Source organism: Schistocerca piceifrons, chromosome 6 (assembly GCF_021461385.2).
Source record: "Schistocerca piceifrons isolate TAMUIC-IGC-003096 chromosome 6, iqSchPice1.1, whole genome shotgun sequence".
Classification (NCBI taxonomy): domain Eukaryota; kingdom Metazoa; phylum Arthropoda; class Insecta; order Orthoptera; family Acrididae; genus Schistocerca; species Schistocerca piceifrons.
This window is the reverse complement of record NC_060143.1, coordinates 214,166,350-214,189,331: the sequence shown is the minus strand read 5'-3', so window position 1 is coordinate 214,189,331 and position 22,982 is coordinate 214,166,350. Positions and strand designations below refer to the sequence as shown.

The window sequence follows — 22,982 nt, the reverse complement described above, 5'->3', positions numbered from 1 at the left end:
CAGTATTTAGCAGCGTGAGCAACACCACGATGATTATTAAATTTTGACCTTTGTTGTGGTAGGGTTATTAGAGACTCCAGCTACACAATGCAATAACGAAATTACGAATCTCTACCAAAACACCATAGAGAATGCGCCTAATGACTCTTAGGAGGGGACACCCTGTACATATGATGGTGGAAGAAATGAAGATGCTTGGTCGGTGGTGAGAATAGTTCAGGAGAATACTTTGTTGATAATGCAAAGGCTACAATTGTGTGTTATAGAGCATCGAGGAAAACATGTTACCCGAAAATTTCAGTTGCAGAACGGCTATGACATAAAATGATGAAGTGTCCCTGCTCCTCGTCTCGCCGCCCCCCCCCCCCCCCCCCCTAGGAATTTCCGGTTTCCACAGTTGGTCACAAATGTTTAGCTGCGCGTGAATGCGTGACCTCATTCCATTGTTTTGTTTAGAGAATTCGTTCTGTGCAACACGCTTGGCATCCGTGTACGAGAAAATTCAACTGTTTCTGCTGAAGCGAGTTAGCGCAATTCAGATTAACAAAAAAAAAAAATGGCTCTGAGCACTATGGGACTCAACTGCTGAGGTCATTAGTCCCCTAGAACTTAGAACTAGTTAAACCTAACTAACCTAAGGACATCACAAACATCCATGCCCGAGGCAGGATTCGAACCTGCGACCGTAGCGGTCTCGCGGTTCCAGACTGCAGCGCCTTTAACCGCACGGCCACTTCGGCCGGCTCAGATTAACAGCATTCCTACTGTAAGGATTTATTTGTGTTCAGATATTGGGCTATATTTCTCTTGTGTGTTGTAGTTTCTGGTATGTAATCGCTACAACCAAAGGTCTGGCCTACGTAGCTGTAGAGGCCATTAAAATAAATCTGGGGACGTTCTTAATTTCATCCCAGGGACGAAATTTCGAGCTGTTATTTAAAGTTCATTTTACTTCTATTGATAAAGGTTACTTTACTTTATTCATATGGGAAAACACAAGCGGAGAGAAATGGATTCGTCGCATGAAACGCTTGGTTTGTTATCACGAAATGTGCTCGTCATCTACACATGTATGCAAATTCATCTTTAGAAAACTAAAACTAACTTGCAGGCACTGTTGATTTATGGCCTTGAAGTGATTTATAATAAAGTATCGGCCAACTTGAGGCTAGAAAAAAATACATTTAAAATAATTGCGTTTCCGGGAATTGTTACGGGGGGACGAAATTAACAACACTTCGTATTTCCGCTTTTGCATAGTTAACCTTTATGTCAAATGCTGGCTTTAATATGTTATAACAATTGAACAGTAAGTTGCCTACAAGTGGAGGACAAATTCAGGAACATATACACCAATTTGTAGCATTTTTCATAACCTTTCAGGGCTTCTGCAGCCGCTAACGAGCTAAGGAAATTTTGGGGCCCCTACTTTATAGGTGATTTATTTTGGCAGGAAATAACTCTGATAATGGTATTTTTTACTCCGTCAAACAATCAGCTTAACAGAATACGGGAAGTATTACCCGAGAAATGTCACTGTTCTTTCCACCGTGTTGTCTATGGTCTTCTGTTGTAGCCTAATTGCGGTCTGAACGTTGTATATTGAGTACATTTACACGCCCGTTAGAGTCTCACACAGACGCTCTACAACACTTGGTAAATTTTGTAGTAGCTCAATGCAAGACAAACCAACGGCCTTGCCGCAGTGCACTCAGCCCTTGTGGGGCAAACTGAGGAGCTACTTGATTGAGAAGTAGCGGCTCCGGTCTCAGAAACTGACCTACGGCCGGCAGAGCGGTGTGCTGACCACATGCCCCTCCATATCCGCATCCAGTGACGCCTGTGGGCTAAGGGTGACACGACGGCCAGTCGCGACCTTTGGGCCTTCATGGCCTGTGTGGGAGGAGTTTAGTTTCAACGCAAGACAAGATTCAAAATTAAAGTACATCTTTGAGAGCTGTCAACTGTTCTGTGCACGCATAATAAGAATTTTTGGTGTATCGCCTGTCTCTTAACAAAAATTGTGGACTTTCCAGGAATCCGAAACAGAGGCGGAAACGCGCTGAAATGGGCGACGGCACGAAAGCCGAGGACACCTCGTTTAAGAGAGTCGCAGCGAAGAGACAGGCCAGGTCGGCAGCTCGCCAGTTCGCTTTTTTCCAGAAAATTACTGAAGTTATTAACTGTGGAATGTAGTTAATTAATATAGCCCGATCACGCGAAGCGGCACGGTGCTCTTAACTTCTTTTTCCCCGGCTGCGTAACACGGCACGTAAGGAAAAGAGAGGAAAAAAGAGTTTGTAACTGCGACCGCCCCGCGTCCCGCGTGGCCGAAGGGCTCATTACCGCGTCGGCTGGGGGCTAATGGTTGACATTAAGGGCGTGCGGACGACGGTAGCGCCCGGCGACGGCAACGGTGCTTCGCGGAGTTACAAGGCCGGGGCAGCTGTGACGAGAGGCCTCAGCGATCGGGTTCGAGGTACAGCATCAGGAGCTGCAGTAATTACTTTCCTGATCTGATCGGTGCTGGTATGAGTCGTGTAGGCAAAAGTTAGGACAGCTCAAACCAGGCCTGTGCACACACAAAAAAAAAAAAAAAAACAAATCCGCCTCTTTCGTCCCAACCAGTACTTCGCACCGCTCACTCTTATCCACTTCTGGCACACGAACACATAAATCTCCCTCTTGTTTCAATTGTCGTATGCCCTGACTCTACGGATGGTGCAAATGGCTTTAAGCACTATGGGACTTAACATCTGAGGTCATCAGTCCCCTAGAACCTAATTAACCTAAGGACATGACACACATCCATGCCCGAGGCAGGATTCGAACCGGCGACCGTAGCAGTCGCTGACACTACTGAGTACAGAGACTGCAACGAGACTGTCCATATTGGAGTTACAACGAGCTGAGTTTTGGGATGGCGATGTGCACATACTCACTTGGTGGTATTATCGCGAACACAAGTTCTGAAAGTGCAGTGGATTGGCGGAGCTGTCATTTGCACTCTGGTGATTCATGTGAAAAAGTTTCCGACGTGATCATGGCTTCACGACGGGTGTAACATAATTGGAACGTGAAGTTGGAGCTAGACGCCTGGGACACACCATTTCGGAAAATGTTAGGCAGTTCTGTAGTTCGAGACCAAGTGTCAAAAGTTTGTCGATAGTACCAAATCTCAAGCATTACTTCTCACCACAGACAACGCGGCGACGACAGCAGCGGCGTTACCGTAGTCAGTGCTAACATGCAAGCAACAGTGCGTGAAAATAACCGCAGAAATCAATGTGGAACGTGCAACGAACTTATCCGTTAGGACAGTGTGGCGAAATCTGGCGTTATTGGATTATGACTGCAGACGACCGACGAGAGTGCCTTTGCTAACAGCACGATATCTCCTGCACCTGCTATCCTGGGCTCGTGGCCATATTGGTTGGATCCTAGACGACTGGAAAATGTAGGCCTGGTCAGATGAGGCCATATTTCAGCTCGTAAGAGACGATGGCAGCGTTTGGGTGTGGCGCAGCCCCCACGAAGTTATGGACCCAAGTTGCCAACAGGGCACTGTGCAAACTGGAGGTGGCTCCATAATGGTGTAGGCTATATTTACATAGAATGGACTGGAAATCGCTATGTTCGGCTACTTCGAGGCCATTTGCAGACATTCATGGACTTCATGTTCCCAAAGAACGATGCTATTTTTGTGGATGACAATGCGCCATGCCACCGTGGCACAGTTGTTCGCAACTCGCTTGGAGAGCATTCTGGACAATTCGAGCGAATGATGTGTCACACAGATCGCTCGAAATTATCACATCAAAGGCTTATGGGACGTAATTGAGAGGTCAGTTCGTGCACAAAATATTGGACGCCTATAGAGGCAGCATAGCTCAATATTTGTGCAAGGGACTTCCAGTGATTATTTGAGTCCATGCCACGCCAGGTTGCTGCATTACATCGGCAGAAAGGAGCTCCGACATGATAGTAAGAGGTATCCTGAGACTTCTGTCACCTCACTGTATTGCGGAAATTAGGCCAACGGCCTTGCCACTGTGGTAACTCCGGTTCCCGTCAGATCGCCGAAGTTAAGCGCTGTCGGGCTGGGCTAGCACTTGGATGGGTGACCATCCGGTCTGCCGAGCGCTGTTGGCAAGTGGAGTGCACTCAGCCCTTGTGAGGCAAACTGAGGAGCTACTTGATTGAGAAGTAGCGGCTCCGGGCTCGGAAACTGACATAGCCCGGGAGAGCGGTGTGCTGACCTCATGCTTCTCCATATCCGCACCCAGTGACGCCTGTGGGCTGAGGACGACACGGCGGCCGGTAGGTACCTTTCGGCCTTCGTGGCCCGTTCGGGAGGAGTTTAGTTTTTTCTTTATTCTATTACGGAAGAGGCACGTGTTCGGACTCAACGAGGATTAGGGTGCGAGGTATCAGGGCATTGGTGGGGCTCGGGGAACAACTCAGTTATGCTCTTTCCACAGTACCCATCGTGCCTGAAGTCAGTTTATGTTAATGACGGAATTCCTCTGCGGACTGACTGCTGCTTCTTCTGAAAGTAAATCAAGTTTTGTAAACACTGCGCCACTTCGTACAGCCAAAACGTCGTTTTGTATTGAGCAATACTGTCTACATGACTTCATGTACGAATTTATTTATTACTTAAAAACATGAGACATGCGAAATATCATCAAACTTCAAGCAGAATGTAATAAATCTAATTCCAAAGATGGCAGGTGGAGACAGCTTTGGAATATTACAGAACTGTCAGTTTAATAAGTCATGGTTGCAATACACCGTCACGAATTATTTGCAGACGAAAGGAACAACTGATAGTACAGCCCTCGGGCAGAATGTGTTTTAGTCTTGGAATAAATGCAGCAACACGCGAGGCAATACTGAACCTACGACATGTCTTAGAAGATACGTCAAAGAAAGACAAACCTACATTTACAGCATTTGTAAATTTAGAGAAGACTTTTGACATTGTTGACTAGAATAAAGTCTTGAAAATTCTGAGGCTAGCAAAAGACGAATACAGACTGCAATTATACCAGGACAAGTAAAGGAAGCAGTAGTTAAGGAGTGAGACAGGGTTGAAGGCTGTTTAGCATGCTGTTTAATCTGTACACTGAGCAGGCAGTAAAGGAAACCAAGGAGAAATTGGGAAAGAGGACACATTATCAGAGAGAAGAAATAAAAATTCTGAGATTTGCTGATGACATTGTAATTCAGTCTGAGACAAGAAAGGATTTGGAAGATCAGGTGAACGAACTGGATAGTGTCTTGAAAAGAACAATAAGATGACTAGCAACAACAGTGAAAAAAGAAAGCAATGGAATCTAGTCGAATTATATCAGATGATGCTAAGGAATTGGATTAGAGTATAAGACATTAAAAATAGTAGATGCGATGTGGTCTTCGGGCACAAAAGTAAGTGACAGAGAGCGATGTAGAGATGATATAAAATGCAAGCTGATGACAGCAAGGAAAGCGTTTCTGGGGGAGAGAAATTTGTCAACATCGAATATATATTTCAGTGTTAGATCTATTCTGAAGGCAGTTGTCTTAAGCGTAGTACTTGGTTTTATGTTTCACTTTTCTCGACAACATAGATCATAAACAAAATAAATTGTTAATATTATTTAGTTACTTTTGCCGCGCGGAAGATATATAATTTTTATCTGCTACAAACTGTCGGCAAATGGACAGACGCAGATATTTTCATAAATTTTCGTACTCGGGTTCCCACGTAATCGGACTTATTTAGTTTCATAATCCAAACAAGGTCTTTTACTCAAATATGTCGACCCAAATATTATGCCACTTTTACAGCCCCGTTTTGGAGAAGTGGAAACTTTACCTGACGAAAGCAATGTAAACGTCCTGGACAGTTTTAACGTAAAAGGATTTGTCATTAAAAGGGGAATTATCTTACAGGTCAATCAGGGGCACATTGGCAGGGGGCTTTTGACCGAAACGGCAAAGGGGCTCGAAAACAGCTGTAAGAGCGGTGGAACCTTCAACACACTAAAAAAAATGGCCTTGTGATTCTTTCAAGGCCACAACGAATTCTTCAGACCTCGTGTTTTCATTAATGCCTTTAAGTTTATGGAACTGGACTGTGTTTGTCGGAATGTTTCCCTTCCGTAATGCGATTTTCTTTTCAAATACATTCGCACCAAATTAGAGAGACGTTGTTTCTAACCTTACAATATCTTCGTGTGGGCAGTGAGCAGTAAGAGTATATAAAAGTCTCCAATCCATTCTGGATGTTCTAATTATTTCCTTCACAAATTCAACGATAGCGAGTTTTAAATCGAATAATCGTTCCAGCAATGCCCCTTGATTTAACCAACGTACTTCGGTAATATATAATGTCTCCATGCTCTTCGTTCAGTTCCTTCGAAAACTGTTTCAACTGACAGTGTAATAATGCTTTTGACTTTAGATATTTTACTTTTCGTACCACCAGTTTCTTCAGTGCGGCATGCCTGCAAATTTAGCGCAAAGCGCTCCTTGAAGACCAATTAATCTCGTCTGTCGACAGTTGTAATTTTCTATTCTTTCATTGTGAACTAAATCTTTAACTTCTTTCCGTGTGGTATTGTGACATCGTTTCATAGAATATTTGCAGTGCCCATTGCTTATGCGACTGTATAATATATACTGGGAAAACTCATCCCTCTCTTCTGTCATTCCCATTCACTTACAGAGGGCCGGCCGGAGTGGCCGTGCGGCTCTAGGCGCTACAGTCTGGAACCTGGCGACCGCTACGGTCGCAGGTTCGAATCCTGCCTCCGGCATGGATGTGTGTGATGTCCTTAGGTTAGTTAGGTTTAATTAGTTCTAATTTCTAGGCGACTGATGACCTCAGAAGTTAAGTCGCTTAGTGCTCAGAGCCATTTGAACCATTTAGCCACTTAGAGAGGCTTGTGACGATACATCGCTAGACTGCCTGTTTTTGAGCAAACATCCACTGGACCTACGAACGATCTTCATACCACAAACAACGAAGAGTAGACAGTGCTGACACCACGGTCCTGCCGAACTGAAGAGAATTGTGGCAGCAGAAAATGTCACACCGCAGTACTAAACGAAATGTCGCGCTGTACCGAGTATTTACGAAAAGAAACGAAGCAGGCCGAGTCATGGCCCGCAAGCAGCCTAAACACCTCGCTCTGGCACGCTGTGGCCTGCCCTCCTATAGAAGATTGATGTTGTGTGTACATCGGATAACTAATGAAGAGGCACTAAATCGAACTGGGAAGTAAAGTAATTAATGGCACAATTTGACTAAAATAAGGGATCGGTTGCTGGAACACATCCTGAGACCTCAAGGGAACGGCAGCTTGAGAACTTCAACTTGGAAATGGAGGAAACCGCAGAGTGAGACTATATAGTTAGCGGGTTCCTATGTATAGGTATAATCTGCTGTACTTACGCAGAGACGCGTGCACAGAACGGACTACCGTGGAGAGCTGCATTGAAGTGAAAACCACAACAACAACAACAACATTATAGACTTGTTTTGGGTACAGCGACAATCAGATCCAAAACTTAGAACTTACGAGCCACAATTCAGTGTCAGTTGCAATAAAATGTAATAAATAAAGAAGTACATTAAGTGACATACATGGTATTATTGCCAAAAAAATGCATTATGAACGCAGGTTCATTCGAGAAATTTGTATACCTCATTAATAAAAAGTAGACGAATATTGTCGTGTATGGCAAGTATTTGCAAAGTGTTTAAACTCCTGGTTTGGCTGTTTGTGTTTATAAACAGGAAATCAGAGGATAAACAAGGAGTAAGGGACGGGGGAGAGGGAAGGGGGTGATGTAGCCTTAGGTGAAGGCTTAAAAGTGATGATTGAAGAGTGGAAATGGAAAACTTTCTAAGTGCCATTTTTTCACATAAGGCGTTCGGTGTTCTGTTGAATGCCCCTAGAATTGATTTAAATGCCAAACTATGAAGAAAACCTTTCAGACATGCTTTAGTACAAGGAGCTTCGTCTTTGTCCCAAGCTGCGCTTCCCTCTAGAGATCCAAAATTTAAAAGATAAGAGAAGTGGTTTTTGTTGACTACAGTTACACTACTCAAAAATTTGACGCTGTATATCTATATTTATATTATTACAAATAGAACGTGGTGCCTCAGTATTAAACTCACTCGGAACAAATCCTTTCTTCCTGTTAATTTACTGAGATAATGTCCGTGTCCAAAATACAAACTTATTGTTTCAAAGAAGAAAGCAGCAACCAACCACTATCGATAATGCTATTTATTTACACAAATAGCGCCGTTACCGGTTTCGAACCGACAGGTTCATCTTCAGACGGCTGTAGCCAACAACTAATGTAAACAACAACAAATTATACTACTATATAAAGACGAGTCGTAGTTTAAAATTGCTACCAAAAATCTCGAAAAGTACTTGACCGATTCACTTCAGAACATTCGGACGGACACAGGCTATATGTTTTTCAACTATATATAAAATATAAATATATATTTAATATGTAAAGGGGAAACATTGTTACCAAAAGCCTCAAAAAGTTCTTGACCAATTTACTTTAAATTTTTACACGATGCTCTAATAAACTTCGGATGGAACAGACTTGATATTTTTTAAATTTATATAGTATGGTGAGGCGATGGACAAAGATGAGGGAGGGGGGGGGGGGAGATGGATAAAGGGAGCGAGGAGAAAGAGAATAGGATGTATGTCCAGTTACCATAGGCCTACATGTTTAACAGGTGAGAAGTATTATCGGGTTTGCTAGCGTAATATAAAGGTGAAGAGCCTTCCGAAGGTGAATCTATTGCCTCGAAACCGTAACGGCGCTATTTGTGTAAATAAACAGCATTATTAACAGTGGGTGGTTGCAAGAATGAAGTTGTAAAAAATGTCTTATTTGCACTTAAGTGCTTATTGGTTTCCTGGCACGGCACTTAAAACGTCCTTAATAAAGTTTTAATTTTCTTACTTGTATCATTATTCTTTTGTGATGATCTGATTATTCTGCGGTATCAGATTACCTTCTCAATTTTTTGTATACAAATCAGTTATGTACAAACAGAGATACATTGTTTTTATTCATTCTCTTGACAAATGTCAGATTTCGCACTCTTCAGTTGTCGATCGACTTTTCCCAACCAAGCACGCGGCTTAGAGCACGCGAAATGCAAATGGTAATCTACTACTCATTAATCTTCGTTTGCTCCATTATACCAAATTGGGTTTCGTAGAATTATGTGGATGACTTGCATCAATACGTAACGACAAAAACTGCTACTGCATGTTGTGCAGTCTAATGACGCCTTGTGTCAAACCCTCGCATTAGCTCAAGGTTGCAAATTTTCCTCTGTGGAAGAAACAGAGCTTGTTCTTTTCTTTATCAATACCCAACCGCCAGGCTGCCACAGAATGGCCTTAAAAACTGCCACCAACGGCAGTATCGTAAATATCCGCTGCACGACTGGGCCCCCAGCTCCCCAAGTGTGCCCCTGTTCTCATAGGCAGGTTGCTATGTAACTATATTTAATTCCCCGCTTTTTTCGTAAATAAAAGATTGGTTGCTACTACTCGCACTGGACCTAATCGATTTATACAGAAAGAAGCCCTTTGTTCTTCGTAATCTAAATTTTCGAGTAATAAAAGTGGGTTATGATATAACAGCAAAAATTTTCGGCTACGTCTACTTGAACTTACTCGTCAACCGTTTCACTGTTGTTAACAGTACTTTATCAGCTTTGTTCCTGTGATTCGATAGGTCGCATTCGGCTTGCCTTGAATAAATACACTTGCTGTAGCTGGGATTTACAGTCAAAAAAAAACTTTTCGAAGGACGTCATCTTTACGCAAGTGACTGTTACAAGTTTTTATTACACGCTCTTGCAATTACGGCCTTACGCCATTATCAAGTGATATTACGGCTTTAAGCCATGTCAACGTAACGTAAGCTGACACAACGACATACAAATGTGTCGTTGTAGCCTATCGAGATTACGGTTTATCGTATCGCGACATTGCTGCTTGCTTTGGTCGAGATCCAATGACTGTTGGCAAAATATGGAATCGGTGGGTTCAGGAGAGTAATACGGAACGCCGTGCTCTATCCCAACGGCCTCGTATCTCTAGCAGTCGAGATGACAGGCACCTCATCCGCATTGCTGTAGCGGATCGTGCAGCCACGTCTCGATCCCTGAGTCAACAGATGGGGCGTTTGCAAGACAACAACCATCTGCACGAACAGTTCGACGACGTTTGCAGCAGCATGGACTATCAGCTCGGAGACCATGGCTGCAGTTACCTTTGACGCTGCGTCACAGACAGGAGCGCCTGCGATGGTGTACTCAACGACGAACCTGGATGCATGAATGGCAAAACGTCATTTTTTCGGATGAATCCTGGTTCTGTTTACAACATCATGATGGTCGCATCCATGTTTGGCGACATCGCGGTGTACGCACATTGGAAGCGTGTATTCGTCATCGCCATAATGGCGTATCACCCGGCATGATGCTATGGGGTGCCTTTGGTTACACGTCTCGATCACCTCTTGTTCGCATTCACGGCACTTTGTACAGTGGACGTTACATTTCAGATGTGTTACAAGCCGTGGTTCTACCCTTCATTCGATCCCTGCGAAACCCTACATTTCAGCAGGATAATGCACGACCTAATGTTGCAGGTCCTGTACGAGCGTTTCTGGATACAGAAAATGTTCGACTGCTGCCCTGGCCAGCACATTCTCGAGATCTCTCACCAATTGTAAACATCTGGTCAATGGTGGCCTAGCAACTGGCTCGTCACAATACGCCAGTCACTGCTCTTGATGAACTGTGGTATCGTGTTGAAGCTGCATGGGCAGCTTTACCTGTACACGCCATCCAAGCTCTGTTTGACTCAATGCCCAGGCGTATCAAGGCCGTTATTACGGCCAGAGGTGGTTGTTCTGAGTACTGATTTCTCAGGACCTATGCACCCTAATTGCGTGAAAATGCAATCACATGTCAGTTCTAGTATAATGTATTTGTCCAATGAATACCCGTTTATCATCTGCATTTCTTCTTGGTGTAGCAAATTTAATGGCCAGTAGTGTAGTTACTGGCTGTCCGCTGGAGACGGCTGCTGGCTCTCGTAGGACCTGTAGTGTCACGTGCTGTGACGTACGCGCCGCGGCCTGCCTGTCTCGTGGGCCTCGCCATTAGAAGAAGCATCGTACTTCCCAGCTCGGGTAGACTTCTCTCTCTCCCCCCCTCTCTCTCTCTCTCTCTCCCCCCCCCCCCCCCCCATCCTCAGCGACACGGACCATGACGCGTGGCGGAGTGTCCGCGCAAGAAGCGCGTGTTTCGGCGCAGAATTATCGGCCCCGCCGTAACGTGTAATTTTGCAGCGAGTCCGAGGAAAATGAGCGCGGCCGAGTGTGCCGTGGTACGAATCGTGGTGGCAAATCAGGTCCCGCTAGCCGCGGAACCAAAGTCGGCGGCCGTCCGCGCTCGGAAAATTGGGGCGTGGCTGCGAGCCGAGCCAGCCCGCGGGCGGCCCGTCTTCTCTCTGTCCGTCCTGCCTTGTTCTGTTTCCGCTGACCCGACCTCCTTCCCCGTCCCATACCACAGGTCATTACTCTGCTGTGCAGTCCAGATCCTTACTTGCCAGTGTGGCGTAACTGCATGGCGTGTGTTTATTACCGAGCGTTCTTCAAAGCTGGCACAGCACAGCATGTGCCGGGGTTTGAACCTTCATGCGCTCGCGCTAGAAATAGTCACGCGAACGCTCGCGCGGGCGGTCGGCCGACCGCCCGAGAGTTTTCATCAATCTCTTGAGCTTTTCCGTTTTTAAAGGTCATATTTCCATAAAATATCGACATAGGATATCTCACACAATATTGCAAACACATTTGTAATCAAAATTATTTGATTAACAATAAAATATACAATGCAATACAAAAAGGAAGCCAAATACCCAAATGAAATATAACAACATTTTTTTAATTGTAATGGTTTGGGACTATATAACGTAATACAAAAAGACTAGAATTATTCACTGTCTTAACTCGTCACAAGAAGAGCTAATTTTGCTTTGAAAAAAGAATTTTTGATTGAAAACATTACAAAAATTTTTGTCAGATGAAAAATGCTGATCAGTCTGTATCCATTTCATTTTCGTTTTGAGGCTGACAACAATTATTGCATGTAACTGTCGTGGTTGAATGTCTTCCACATTCACCGCATTCTCGCTTTGTTTTTATAATCTTTTTTGAGCCACACAAATAACATATTCCTCTCCTTGTAGGGGTTGATACAGCTGGATAAACTACGTCACTCTCTCTGTAATTTTCCAAAAATACTACCAAATCTTTTGGTAAATGCTTCAATTTAGTTCTTTCTTTCAGGTTTTCGCTCATCAGTTCCAAAGATAACGGATGTAAGAATTGTCTTCTCGTTTTTTCTTTCGTATTACCTGTGTTGAATTGAAAAATACGTAACGAATTTATTGCTGCCAAGTCAAGTAAGCGGAAAAATATACATGCAGGTCACCTTTGTGTTCTTCTTGATGTTGAAATTCTGGAGCACATGCACATTCACTAGAGAATTGGAAGAGTCTATAAAATTGAGGAATTATAGGTGGTTTTTTTTTTGGGCGCACGACAGCAAGGTCTTCAGCGAATTATAGGGGAATTACAAAAAGAAATACTTACATTCCGAAGTAGACGAGTAGAACAAAGTCTCGTAAGCGCTCGCAAGGCGGTAACTGACCGTTTTTGTAAGTGCCGTAAGCGCTTGCAAGGCGGTAAACTGACCGCCGAACGTTTTCGGACCTATTTGAACTTGTCCTGAGACGCAGAGAGGTACGACTTGGACGAACTTTGAGCAGCATCTGTCGGAAAAAGGTGCAGCTAGAGAATACATGTCACTCCCGCCGCCTCGTTACCTTTGTGGAGTAAGTATGACGCGAAATTGTAAAAATGCGGTCACTTCACCGCCCGCGCGAGCGCGTGAAGGTTAAATTAGAACCAGCAACCTTTTCGGATTCGCACGCATAGCGATAAGCATCTACCGCAGGACGACTTGTCTGGCCTAGTGGTAATAAATTGTATACACACACCTTTTTTGTGAGTGTTGACACTGTATCAGAATCTCTACAGTAGTTCCTGAGATTAGCCTTCAGATACAGACAGAAAAACATGGCTAGGAACTTCATAACAGGTATAATTGTACACTGCCTGACAAAAGTAGTGAAGCACACAGAAGCGGAAAGAGCGAATGATATGACACTTCACGCTCTGAGAGAGTGTGTGATGTTGTTCGAGTGATTATAATATCGAGTTAAATTTGCAAAGAATGTGGCAGTACTGTGGGGCACACAGACTTAAAACTGGCAAAAACTGGGTCTTATTCGGATATCCAGAATCACACACTAACATAGTGAGTGAGGTGAATATAGGAATGGCTGGGGAAATACCTGCCGACTATATAATGACTCCCAACTGCTTTGACAAGCCTTACAACATAATAATTGGAAGTAGGGAGAGTGGGAAAAAACAGTTCGACACCGTACGGAGGACATCGTTCGGTTCACCGATGGGTCGAAAACAGACCAAGGCAAGGGTGTACGGGGTTCAGCCAAGACTGGACAGCATCATGTCGCTAGGAAAAGTAGCCTCTGTATTCCAAGCTGAAATTACTGCGCTCAGGCCATGTGTGGAGTAGAATATGCCTAGGTGCTACAATGACCGTAGCATCTACATCTATTGAGACAGCCAGGCAGCCCTGAAATCATTGGCAGCTCCTGCAACAAGAGCTAAGGTTGTTGCAGATTTCCACAGGGCTCTGATATAGCTAGGGGGAAGCAATAGGGTAAACCTAGTGTGGGTCCCTGGCCACTCAGGGATCTGTGGCAATGAACAAGCCAGTAGATTGGCTAGGATGGGGGCAACAATTCCATTTATTGGACCGGAACCTGTCCTGACAATCACCAAGGCTATGATAAAATTGGAACTACGGAAATGACTTAGGAAACAGTACGTAGGATATTTTACCAAGGCCCATAAACAAAAACATGGTAAGGTAATGATGCCAAAGTCATGTTTTAACAGAAGCTCTGTAAGCCTGGGATTGAACAGGAAAGAGATCAAACTCATGACTGGACTGATGACCGGCCATGGGAAATTCAAAAAACACCTACAGACAATGGGTATAACGGAAAAGGACCCTAAATGTAGGATCTGTGATAAGGATGAAGAAACTGCATCACACCTGATCTTCGAATGCAAGGCATTGGAGAGTAAAAGATACAGAATCTTCGGGACAACTAGACCTGAAGAAATTGTGTCTAACAAAGAACTGGTAGAGCGACTCCTTGCACTATTTAAAGGCACTGGTTGGCTTCACTAGATATACAGGGAGCGATACCGCACAATGATCCTAGTTTCGGTGCGGGCAGTGGCGGGTCAGACCTAAGCTGTTTTAGCTTCCCTGTTAAAATCAATCAATGAATCAATCAACCAGCCCAATTATCACTTTCACGTACCACTTCTTCTGGTCTCGTTGGATTCGGCTGGGAAAGATATCGTAAAGCTGTTGTACCCCCTCCTGAGGCAAACTGGGCTCAACTATTGTGAATGGCACTTGACATCCGGATAGTAGCACTAGGATGGAGTTTAAGTCCAAGATGGTCCCACACATGTTCTGTCGAGGACACATCTGGAGAAATTTCTGGCCAGGAGCGTACCTCAGACTCGTGCAGAGTGCTTGTAAGGGCATGTGCCATATGTGGACGAGCGTTATCCTGTTGAAAAGATCACCACTATGCTGCCGCTTGAGAGGTAACACCTGAGGAAGCAGAATGTTCGCAACGTACTGTTCCGCCATGAGTTCCCTCAGTCTCTACCATTTGTGACCTGAAGTCATACCCGATGAGTCACCACACGATGAGACCATGAGTAACACTGCCGCGTGGGGTAGCCGCGCGTCCTAGGGCGCCTTGTCACGGTCCGTGCGGCTCCCCCCGTCGGAGGTTCGAGTCCTCCCTCGGGCATGGGTGTTTGTGTGTGTTGTTCATAGCGTAAGTTAGTTTAAGTTAGGTTAAGTATAAGTTAGGAAAGCTTAGTGACTGATGACCTAAGTAGTTTGGTCCCATAAGACCTTACCACAAATTTACCAATAACACAGCGTGCCTCTCCAAAACATTGGAAGACGACGGTCATCCAGGATAGTGCAGACCCGCGATTTGTTGCTGAGCACAGTGTGACGATTTTCATCAGCAGTCCTTGTTTTCGCTCACTGCGCTTCTCCAAACGCAGCCGGTTCAGTTGTGGCGTTACCAACGCATGGGACGGTAATTCCCTAGCCCGACCACTGAGCGAGGTGGTGCAGTAGTTAGCACACTGGACTCGCGTTCGGGAGGACAACGGCTTAAACCCACCTCTGGCCATCGTGATTCACGTTTTCCGTAATTTCCCTAAATCGCTTCGGGCGAGTGCCGGGATGGTTACTTTGAAAGGGTATGGCCGACTTTCTTCTCCCCTAATCCGATGGGACCGATGACCTCGATGTTTGTTCCTCTCCCCCAAATCAACCAACCAACCAACCAACTAACCTAGTCCGACCGCTACTAGATTTCGAGTAACGGTGCGGGATGATACAGAATGTCGCAAGGAGTTCGTTACTTGTTCTCAGATGGCAGGCACAGATGTGTTTGTGCACAGTATGGCGACCCTCCCTTATGGAGGCCAGACGAGGTCGACTGGAACACTGTCGACGACTATGCCTGCCCCCACGTCCCATGCAGCCCAGCATCGGGCTACTGTCACATCTCAGCGCCCCACAAATCTGGATATCGGTCGATTCGACCAGCCGGCCAAATGGAGACCCACAATGAGGCCCCTGTCACTGTACGTGGCAGCTTCACAGCGATCGCTCGACATCAGACTTACGCACTGGTGTCCTTTCTACCTGTCACAGAGATATACCCGCCGATGGTAAGTACATGCGCGAAGTAACGTTGACATCGGACCATGTATTCCGGGTGCTTAACTCTTTTCTGTTGGGAATTTCAGATAAACAGGTGGAGGTAATATAGAGCCCTAAAGGTGCCTTGCTAATATTCACGACGCAAAATGATTCAATCAATCAATTATAACCATTAACACCACCACCACCACCACCACCATCACAGTCATCATGATCATCGTCGTAACATCGGCGTCAAGCCCAAGAAATCTACAAATGTCGCCTCTTATCATAGTTCCTGATCCAAAAGTGCTGTATGGCAATCTGTGGCAACTCCTCATAGAAGATTCCTTCTTATTCTTGGACTCTTCGTACGTCATGAGCTGCTCGCTCAATCTGTATATTTTAAAGCTGGCGACCTCTCTCTAAATAGGACACTTTTGTTTATTGGACGATGATTTCAGTTGAAGCAGGGAACGCTCTTCTGTCTTTAATGCTTTGGTTTCCGTTGCTGTTGATTATTATTCAGGATATAAGCAGTGGCTGGACTTCGAACCCTGGACCCATGAGGTTTTGATGATTAAGGGACGCTGCCGTTAGACGATGAGTGATCTTACAATTAATGCTCCTATCTTTTAAAATGAGCTGAACTGCATTCGTAGAGTTTCTGCCAAGAAGTAGTTTCTGTTGGTAATCTGCAAGGAAGAGATATTGCATTTAATGTCCCGTCGACATCGAGGTCATTAGAGAAGGATCACAAACTCGGATTGTGCCTAGGATGGGGAACGAAATCGGCCGTGCGCTTTCAAAGCAACCACCCCGGCATTTGCCTGCAGCGATTTAGGAAAATCACTGAAAACCTAAATCTGGATGGCCCTCCCGAATTGGTAATCTGTTTAGGCTTTCCAGCATAGTAGTTTTTTCATTTCCCAAATAATACGAGTACGTTCCTGTTGTATGGCAATCAACAGCTTCTCTAGTTTTCAGCAGAGAGAGACAGCACTCCTCTACGTTGTACCGCTACGAGCTTACAGCCTCGTAGATGGCTGCACCAAGAGGCTGCATCAGGGCGATGTTACCTTTTGTGCGCACCCGCGCTGATGTCATCCCAGAAAGTAATTACTGGTCATATTAATTACCGGTCGCACTCTGCTGAGAGGTGCTCGCCGGTAGCTCGGCTGCTGGAATTAACCGTCATCGAGTAGAGGGGGGCTGGGGGCGGGGGGCGGGGGCTCAGCAAAAGGCGTCCTGCGAGCCTCGAAGTCCTGGTGGCGCGGTCGGAATTTATATAACATGGACACCATGAAAGCTGGATGTGTTCGGCAACAGGGTCACCAAACGTTTTCGGGAGGCTGTTAGCATATCGCAATAATTATGGTGGTTATTATGGTGTTAGTTATGGTGCTGGTGATGGTGGACGGGTAGTGGTAACGATGGTACGAAAATACGTTCATTTTGGTCCAAAATCGAGGAAGTAATCGACTCGTGTGCTGAATCATTTCGTATATTATGGGAAAAAAGTCTAGGATTCTGTGGCAGACAAGGATCAAGAATACTAATAGGCTCACCACCGTAGGTCGGCTTCAGCCGACGGTAACCAGAGAGACTTCTAGTGGAGGAGATAATTTTGTCAACACATTTTAGCCTACAAGCGCACCATTCTCGCCAGACTAAGCTTGAGTTCTGGCTTAAATCCCAGGCCGCATTGCCTCTTCGGGAGCTAATGACACTGTTGTTAGTAATGCGTCAGAGGGGAATGTCAAGTTCAAAGGCCCCCTGGGTCTTGGTACTCGAGAGAATGCTATGTACCGACACTAAGTCTCACCTTGAGACTTTATGTTACTATCGATGACAGTACGGTGCTTTGTGACACAATCGCCTGTGACAGTTCCACCACTCTCCCTTTAAATTTCATTTCGTTACACATTTGGAGACAGAAAAGTCATTGGCTTTAATCACCCATTCATTCACGATAAACTACTGATTAATCATTTTTGTAATTAATTACTCAACTTATTTTGCCAAATCTCGCCCTCCTATTCGGATAGTGGTAATCTGTTATGTCGTATTTGGTTAGACGCCAGTTTCTCAAATCAAATGGTTCTAATGGCTCTAAGCACTATGGGACTTAAAATCTGAGGTCATCAGCTCCCTAGATTTAGAACTACTTCAACCTAACTAACCTAAGGACATCACACACATCCATGCCCGAGACGGGATTCGAACCTGCGACCGTAGCAACCGCGTGGTTCCGGACTGAAGCGAGTAGAACCGCTCGGTCACAGCAGCCGGGACCAGTTCCTCTGTGAGTGAATATTTACGTAGTATGGGAATTTTCAAATAAATTTTCAAAAACATGCCGGAATAGTTTGTAGCATACCGCTAGATGTAGTTCTTAGGGTTTCGTACCTGAATCGATAAAAACGGAACCTTTACAGGATCACTTTGTAGTCTGCCTGTCTGTCTGTCTATCTTCACGACTTTTAAGAACCCTTTTTCTCAAGAACGGGTCCATGTATCAAGCTGAAAGTCATCAAAGACAGTAGGTTCAGTGGGCCTTTGGCCATGTAAAAAATTTAAGCTTCTACATCAGTGCAGTCAAAAGATGCGATGATTTACGTCACATATTTAGATATGTGGATAGCTAGCTGAAGTCTGTATTGGAAGAGAGTTACGTCATACATAATTTCGTTTGTTTCCGTCAGATCTGAAAATGGTGTTTTTGTGAGACTTGTCCTTTATTGACCTCGAACTATATAGCTGTTTCAAGTGTGGAAGGTCCGGGGCACAGACGAAAGGAGCGTTTCGGTATGCGTGTTGTAGAGCTGATGAGTAAGTATTGATAAATCGATAAATTCTCCTAAACTTATCGATGCATATCGGCGACACTTTTTCACAGATACATCGGTATTGAAATGACAATCGCGTGTCCCGACAGTTTTATTTAATATTATATTTTTTCGCAATTGTAGATAATTATTGAAGTTGTTCTTTTAAAACTGTAGTAGAAGATAATTTTACTTTCAGTGTGTGGAGGAGTCTTACTAGTTGAGCTTTCATCACATTCAGTCTTTCTCTTTGAATGTGTGAAGCAAGAATGGATGGCACAAAGAAGAAGTCCGATTTCCCTGGCGGAGTCGTGGTGTGAATAGAATAACAGGGCATCCCATGTGAAGAAATAGCAATCAATTTTTAACGCTGCAAGTTTGCTATTTCTTCACATCGACATTCTTCAAAAACAGTTGCTGAAACTGATGAACGAAAATCTAAATGACAAGACTGGTCTTTGTGGTGGGCGGAGACGTGTGAGGGGAAATTCTGACGTAATCGGCGCTCGGCGCTATCAACAGAAATTGCAAAGTTTAACTTCACCGAGCAATTTTGACGCCGCTAGATCGCTGGCGTTTTCAAAATTGTCAAAGCAGGGAAGCGGACATAAAGTGTTCGAGACAAATCCGATATGTGACGAAACTGAAGGACGGACCCACCGGACTCCTTTTATTGTGCAACTTACATGCAGTTACCGCTGTTAGCAAAGTGGTTATCGCCAAGCGTGAACGTGCATCGTTTTCCTTTCATTTCCTTCTCTGAGGGGGATAAGCAGGCTGCTAGCTTGTTGATACACAGAATATATTATAACAGATCTATACTTAAATATACAGCTCTAAAACGTGCAGAATATTTACTGTGTGCTGCCGATATTTCTTTTGTCTTGTACGTCGATATTTCTTAGTCGATACATCGATACTCCTCTTCGATTCAGACGGCCGATGATGATATTTTTTATATCGATTTATCGGATTCTCGATTTTTTTAAAAAATATCAACAGTCCTAGTGTGTTGTGTACGTTCGACGGGGCCGGGGGGAGCGTTTGTTATTTAGGGAGAGAAAGTAATATTTTAATAGGTGGGTTGTAACCCCCTGTTTCTAAGGGACACTATAATTGCATAATAACCGTGCTGTTGAGAGTCCGGACGCCAAATAATTAAGAAGGCGGCAGCTTGTTGGATGACGGACGTGTCTGTCGTCCCCACGGCAGCTGCGAGCCTCACAGAGCAGCAGGTGAGCTGAGCTTAGAGTAGAGTAGAGTTGTAGGTGGCTGCCGGCTTACCTGCGGGTCGTCGACGGCGGAGAGTCCTCCGTGCAGCACCAGGGGGTCCTGGCCGTCGAGCCCCGGGTGCGACTGGATGAGCACGTCGGGCCGCCGCACGCCGTAGTCGCGGGCCGCGCGGTTCGACTCGTACGGGAACGACGCGTGCATGTTGGTCTGCAACAGGGGGCGGGCGCGCCGCCAATCACTACCTGCTGTTGCCGCTACCGGAGCTGCTAGCTGTGTTGCGCCAGGCTGTGCTTTCGAGTAGGTGACGTCTTACAGGTCGACAATGATTGTTTTTTTTCCGGTTTCACTTCATCCATCATTGGTAGTTTCACGAACCTCCCGTATGTTACCATTAACAATCTTAGGTCACAAAGGAATTACAGACATAGGCTGGAGTGGGCGTCGATTTAAATCAATGATGAAAGTTGAAAATTTACAGTGCACCGGGATTCGAACCAGGGTCTCCTGCTGATAATTTCGAGGGGTGAAACTTCTTGGCACATTAAAACTGTGTGCCGGACCGAGACTCGAACTCGGAACCTTTGCCTTTCGCAGGCACGTGCTCTACCAACTGAGCTGCCCAAGCACGACTCACGACCCAGCCTCGCTGCTTCAATTCTGTCAGTACCTCGTCTCCTACCTTCCAAACTTCAAATGGTTCAAATGGCTCTAAGCACTATGGGACTTAACATCTGAGGTCATCGGTCCCCTAGACTTAGAACTGCCTAAACCTAACTAACCTAAGGACATCACACACATCCATGCCCGAGGCAGGATTCGAAACTGCGACGGTAGCAGCCGCATAGTTCCGGACTGAAGCGCCTAGAACCGCTAGGCCACCGCGGCCGGCTTCCAAACTTGACAGAAGCTCTTCTGCCAGGAAGTTTCATATCAGCGCACACTCTGCAGCAGAGTGAAAATCTCAGTCTGGAAACATCCCCCAGGCTGTGGCTAAGCCATGTCTCCGCAATATCCTTTCTTCCAGGAGTGCTAGTTCCGCAAGGTTCGAAGAAGAGCTTCTGTGAAATTTGGAAGGTAGGAGACGATACTGGCAGAATTGAAGCTGTGAGGACGGGTCGTGAGTCGTGCTTGGGTAGCTCCGTTGGTAGAGCACTTGCCCGCGAAAGGCAAAGGTCCTGAGTTCGAGTCTCGGTCCGGCACACAGTTTTAATCTGCCAGGAAGTTTCATGTCAGCGCACACTCCGCTGCAGAGTGAAAATCTTATTCCAGTTTTCAGGAGTGTTTGCCTATCGAAGCTGCAGGCCCCAGACGGTATATATCGATAATGCGATTCTAAGTCAATCATGCGACTCTGCTGGCGGCAGTTATAATAAATTATTTGTGCGTTGCTGCGGAAACCTATACGATTTATGTCGGTAGTGAGTTCGGGTGTCTGGTGTAGGGATTTCTTTGGCCGATTGCTGTCTTGGAAGAATCTAATTCCACGCTTATGTAATGTAGAGAATTGTTTTAATTTTTGTCGTAAAGAAGGATTAATACCGGATGACGAAAGGAGAGATTGTGTAGATTGCGGCTGGGTGAAGTCTATTAAAGTTCGTAAGAAGAGTTATAATAGTGAAATACCTTTACAATTTCAATGTGAAAACTGTAAAAGAACGACTATCAACAAAAATATATGGTTTGACTATTAAAAATTATCGATCGAGACTAGCATTATGCTTGTACCTTGCTGGATTATTGAGTACAACTTGTAAGCAGCGGCATCATAAAGTGACTCATCAACCAATAATGTGTGCGACTTTTAATATATTATTATTAGCTTGTTAATTAGAAATAGTCTTTGTTTATTTATTATTATAATAAATATAATTTATTTGTACTTTTATTTTAATTATTGGTTTAGTTATTGGTTTTAGTTGGTTTAACTTAGCTCCGTATTTCCTCTTATCTTTTCTCCCCTGAAACCTGTAAAATATAAATAGGTCGTTTTAAACACCACAGGAGAGCAAGACATGTATTCCGCAACGGCGATCTCGCGGAAATTCCTCGTTGTTATTTGCTCCACCTGACATATCTAAAACCTTTACTCTCTACGCAAATCGGTCGGCACAGCTATGTTGTTTGATGAGTCTGGATGATACAGTAGGTCCAACAATTTAGCAAGTTATCATTTGTTAATTCGGAGATAATCTCTCGACGAATTATGGCCGTGAAATATGCAAGTTTGCAGTACCGTTCCAAACTTCACCTCCAAGCGATCTACGTCTCGTAATATCTGTACCGCGATAATTAACAAATTTCGGTATGAAGATATACACACCTTGAATACTTGATATTAGTTAATGGATCTTATTTTATGCAAAAAAAACTAGTTGAACATTTACTATATACCGTAATGGCGTATTACAACAATACGATCCCTCTCCTCCTCTCACACGTCCGATCTCTCCATTTCCTTCACAAAGAGTCTCTATAATAAGATCTTTGGTTCGGTAAGACATAGAGCTGTGTTCATAGCACGGAACGTACTCTTCTCGCAGTCGGTATTTGTCGTTCACCACAATATCATGTCGTCGTACCCAGAACACTTAGAGGATTAAAGTGTTTGGCTAGCTTCAGGGTGCACACCAATAACATCGAGTGGCTGACGCTAGAAGTGAAGATCGTGCAGGAGAATATACACCTCCATGTGCCCATATAGGAGGAAGCCTCGGAGCCGGCCGAAGTGGCCGCGCGGTTCTGGCGCTGCAGTCTGGAACCGCGAGACCGCTACGGTCGCAGGTTCGAATCCTGCCTCGGGCATGGATGTGTGTGATGTCCTTAGGTTAGTTAGGTTTAACTAGTTCTAAGTTCTAGGGGACTAATGACCTCAGCAGTTGAGTCCCATTGTGCTCAGAGCCATTTGAGGAAGCCTCGGGATGAGCACCACGATGACCACGCGCAGTAGGAAGAGACCAACTCCC

The 22,982-nt window shown here is 44.9% G+C and overlaps 1 protein-coding gene and 1 pseudogene across 1 annotated transcript in view; one reads left to right on the top strand and one right to left on the bottom strand.

The window, feature by feature from the left end:
* The window catches only part of LOC124802697 (transcription factor AP-2-beta), a 345,309-nt gene that overhangs the window by 274,896 nt on the left and 47,431 nt on the right, over positions 1 to 22,982 (bottom strand). The window contains exon 2 of the mRNA XM_047263639.1: positions 20,071 to 20,226. Coding sequence (XP_047119595.1) covers positions 20,071 to 20,220 — 150 coding nt within the window. The 5' untranslated portion in view covers positions 20,221 to 20,226. The remainder of the gene's footprint in view (positions 1 to 20,070; positions 20,227 to 22,982) is intronic.
* LOC124803559 lies at positions 4,035 to 4,152 on the top strand (annotated as a pseudogene).